Source organism: Quercus lobata, chromosome 3 (genome assembly GCF_001633185.2).
Source record: "Quercus lobata isolate SW786 chromosome 3, ValleyOak3.0 Primary Assembly, whole genome shotgun sequence".
Lineage (NCBI taxonomy): Eukaryota > Viridiplantae > Streptophyta > Magnoliopsida > Fagales > Fagaceae > Quercus > Quercus lobata.
The window spans coordinates 54,059,350-54,063,835 of NC_044906.1; the positions used below are offsets into that span (position 1 = coordinate 54,059,350).

Sequence of the window (4,486 nt, forward strand, 5' to 3'; positions counted from 1 at the left end):
AAAAACATAACTAAATATATAATTTTGCTCCATTTTATGTCTCTTTCTTCCAAAAACACAAAAAACATAAAAATGCAAGATCAAAAAGATGTTGGTTTGGAAAAATGAGTGAATGTCATAAGATAAAATTGAAAAGAGAGAAGAATGTTTAACGGAATGATGGATCCAGAGATGACTTGCTCAGGAGCAGATGAGTCGAATGTCACCTGCCAATTTCGCTCGAATCCAATAACAAATTTCTACCTAATCATCAATCTATGCCTTTTCATATATGGCTTTGAAAATTCAAAGCTGAAAATTGCGGTCGTTATTCTCTAATTTTGAATTTCTGCTTTCGTATTATTAGCTTTTTTTAAAAAAAAAATTTATTACATAATCTACTGATTTGATTGAATTCTGAGTTTTGAGAATTGGGTATCTCATAAATTTTCTTTTCAAGTTCTGGGTGCTGATATATTTGAATTATGGTCGAATTAATTGGGTGTGATTAGGGCCCTAACTAACGCTCACATTTGCAAAAAAAAATTTGGATCTTTAAATTGTATGGTTTTATTAGTTATAATTATGTGACTGACATTGCAGACGATGTCTAGTCCAGGTTTGATGAAGATGGCCACTGAAGGTATGAAGAACGTGAGTCCTGAAGACTTGAAAATGGCTGCAAAGCAGTTGATCTCAAATCATGCTCTAATAATTATTGATCAATGATTGATTTCATATCCGGTTCTTTATGCTATGTTTGGATGTTGGGGGAAGGAGGGGAGTAGAGTAGAGGGAGGGAGAGTAATTTAAATACCTTGTTTTGATGTTTTTTAAGGAAGGAGGGAGAGGGATTTGGAGGGGTTTGAACTACTTCCAACCCTCATTTTTAATTCCTCCAAATTGGAGAGATTTGGAGGGGGAGTGGAGCATAAAAATACTTGACTAAATGAATTATCAAATTTACCCTTACCATATTAACAAAATTACAAATAAAAAGACTAATTATTCCACTCCCCCTTACTTAATTTTAAAAACATCCAAACAAGGTAGAGGATAATCATTCCCCTCTACTCTCCTCTCTCTCAAAACTTCCAAACATAGGGTTACTTTATAAATTAGTTTGGTCATTTATTATGTCAATTGAATTGATGATTGAACCTACTTGTCAATGTTTGTGAACGGCATTTTCCCCTCTTTCAAAACACTTTTGATCTTAGTTGATATAGTATTTTTATGTTTTTTGTGTTTTTGGAGGAGAAAGACATAAAAATTGAGCAAAATTACATATTTAGCCATGTTTTTAATAGAGGTAGGTCACAGAACTCTAACTAAGCTAATCTCAGATAGGTAAAATGTTAAATTTTAAACCACAGGTAGGCAACTTAAATTTCGATCAAACCACAGGTGGGTAAAATATAATTTGCCCTTTTTATTTCAATGATTTTAGGAGAGATGGAAAAGTTTTTTTTTTTTTTTTTTTGAGAAGCCAGCCTGGAAGTCCAAGAAGGAACTTTATTAGACAAACAAAACTAAGGAACATCAGAAGCAACCAGGGGGGCAATGTCTCTAGATATGTCTTCTGACCAGACCTTAAAATCTTCCCCCTCTTTTGCTTTCTTTGCCAAAGCATCGGCAACCTTATTACAAGAATGATTAACAAAACAAAAATCACAACAATTCATTTGAGAGGACGAATGGTAGATATCATCAATGATATGATCGAAAGAAGAATGTTCAGCTGATCCAGACTTGATAGCATTGATAACCCCAACAGCATCAGCTTCGAATACCACCTCATGAAAACTCAATTCCAAAGCAAAATAACTGCCCTGCGGCATGCAAGGATTTCTACCTCAGCTATTGTTTGTGAGAGGGAAATACAGATTGAAAGAGCACCAATGACAGCACCTCACTAGTCCTGTATCACCATGCCAATACCTGCAGAATTTATGCTCTGGAAAACTAGACCATCAAAGTTAGCTTTGTACTTATTTGGGTTAGGAGGGCGCCACTAAATTGAAGTCGGGAACTGGGTAGAAATTGGATTCAAATCCTGGGCAGTGAAGAAGTCCTGTAAGAGGCCACCAACTTTTTGTACAATATGATTCAGGGGAATGGATTGGAGGCCCAGCCAAAGGAAATTACACCTGTTCCACAAAAGCCAAGAAATGATTATAAAAATTTTTGCTCTAAGATCATTAAATACCTGCAAAAAATGAGCAAACAGATTAGAAAAATCCCCCGGGGGGATTACAACTGAGCTTCGGGCCCAGCTTAGTTGGCTCCACACATTCTCCAGTGCCTCACATCCCCACACAGCATGGAGAAAATCTTCAGGCTGGGCATTACAGACCATGCATCTGTCAGTATTAGCTATATGGCAACGGAACAAGTTGACCATGGTGGACATTGCCTCATTGCAAGCACGCCACACAAAATGCCTCATCTTGGAAGGGATCCATAGCATCCATAAGCCTCTCCAAAATGACTTCTGGGGGTTAGGATTTGAGCTGCTAGTGTTGTTAGTTGAAGCATCACAAGCCAACAACTTATAGGCACTTTGGGCAATAAACAAGCCAGAAGGAGTTTTAGACCATATTAAACAATCACTAGGGAGTCTGAAACTCAAAGGAATACTCAAGATGATTTTAGCCTCATGTAGTAGGAAGTTTTGGTGAATTACATCAAATTTCCAAGCACATGAAGTTGAATTAATGAGGCTACTAACCTTCGCATCAGGTGGAATATTGGGGAGAGGAGAGATGACTGTTCTATAGCATTGGTCAAGAAGCCATTTGTTTTCCTTTATCCTAATAGAGGCACCATTCCCTATCCGCCAAACCATGCCCCTTTTAACCACCTCTCTAGCACTACAAATACTCTTTCACGCATAAGACCCCATTCACCTCAGGTGCTTCTAGAATTGAGCAATTCGGGAAAAATCTAACTTTGAAAACCCTATGGCATAGAGAATCCAGATTATTAATCATTCTCCGTACTTGCTTGGCCAATAGAGCTTGGTTGAACTTCTCAATCTTCTTAAACCCCATACCTCCCACCTCCTTTGCTTCACAAAGCCTTTCCCATTTTACCCAATGAACTTTTCTTGCCTCACCATTGTAACCCCACCAAAATTTTCGAATCATGATCTCAATTTCTTTTATCAAACCCTTGGGAAGTTTAAAACAACTCATGGAGTAAGTTGGGATCACTTGGATTACTGATTTAATGAGCACTTCTCTACCAACCTAAGAAAGGAGTTTTTCCTTCCACCCCTGCAATTTCTTCCAAATCCTTTCTTTAATATAGACAAAACTATGTTTTTTTGCTCTCCCAACAAAAGCTGGAAGGCCCAAATATTTTTCATATTGTCTAATGGATGGGACACCCAGTAGCACTTAAATACTAGCCTGGATATCATGATGGGTGTTAGCACTGAAAAATATATTAGTTTTTTCTCTATTTATTTTCTAACCCAACCCCTTCTCATAAATAGATAGTATATCAAGAATTACCTGACATTCAAATTCTTTTGCTCGGCATAAGAGAACACTATCATCTGCAATGAACAAGTGAGACACCCGAGGACCATTTCTACAAATTGAGACACCCCTAAGCAACCCATCTGATTCGACTTTGTGGATCAATCCCTAAAGCCCCATAGCACATATCAGGAAGAGATAAGGGGAGAATGTATCACCTTGCCTTAGGAATGATGTGACCAACTAGGACCTCCATTAATGATGGCTGAAAAAGAGACAGTTTTGATGCAAGACATGATAATATTTACAAATTTCCTGGAGAAGCCCAAATGCAACATTGCTTTTTCCAAAAAAACTCATTCCACCCAATCATAGGCCTTACTCATGTCAAGCTTTAAGGCCATGAAGCCCAACTTCCCTTGAGTTTTCCTTTTAAGATAGTGCAACGTCTCAAAAGCCACTAAGATGTTAGCAGTTATGAGACGACCTGATAAAAAAGCACTCTGGGAATCTGAGACAATATATGGTAAGATACATTTCAATTGGTTAACTAAAACTTTTGCAATAAGTTTGTAGACCACATTATAGAGACTGATTGGTCTAAAGTCTGAAACTTTTTTAGGATCCTTAATTTTTGGTATAAGAGCTATGAAAGTAAAGTTGAAGTTAGCAGGAACATGACCATTATTAAGTGCATTTAGGATAGCTTTAGTAACATCCCTACCAACAATGTGCCAAAATGTTTTTTAGAAAATGTGTGATTTGGTTGAGAGCTTTAAAGACTTCCTCACCTGTGAAATTCTTGTCCAATTCTAAATTCATTTCTGCAGTAACAATGGATGTCATGCCAGCCAAAACCTCATCAAAACCTGTGGGATTTGATGTAGAGAAAATGTTTAGGAAATACTCTTCCACCATTCTGACCACATGGTCTTCATCTTCTACTCACACCCCGGATTCATCCTCCAAACCTAGAATTAAATTATGCCTGTTCCTTTGGTTTGCACGGCAATGGAAGTACC

At 37.4% G+C, this 4,486-nt stretch overlaps 1 protein-coding gene across 1 annotated transcript; it reads right to left on the reverse strand.

Annotated features, from left to right (window-relative positions):
- Positions 1–1,511: 1,511 nt before the first annotated feature.
- On the reverse strand, positions 1,512–2,827 carry LOC115981073. Its single transcript, XM_031103259.1, has 2 exons — positions 2,189–2,827; positions 1,512–1,619 (listed from the first exon to the last, which is right to left on the reverse strand). Exons 1-2 carry the CDS (start codon positions 2,825–2,827, stop codon positions 1,512–1,514), a joined length of 747 nt encoding a protein of 248 aa, XP_030959119.1.
- Between the last annotated feature and the right edge of the window lie 1,659 nt (positions 2,828–4,486).

Coding starts and splice junctions, on each gene's coding strand:
- LOC115981073 (XM_031103259.1), bottom strand. CDS start 2,827: ATGGTTTGGCGGATAGGGAATGGTGCCTCTATTAGGATAAAGGAAAAC. Junction 1,620..2,188: donor TGTTTGCTCATTTTTTGCAG/GTATTTAATGAT, acceptor TCTTGTAATAAG/GTTGCCGATGCTTTGGCAAA.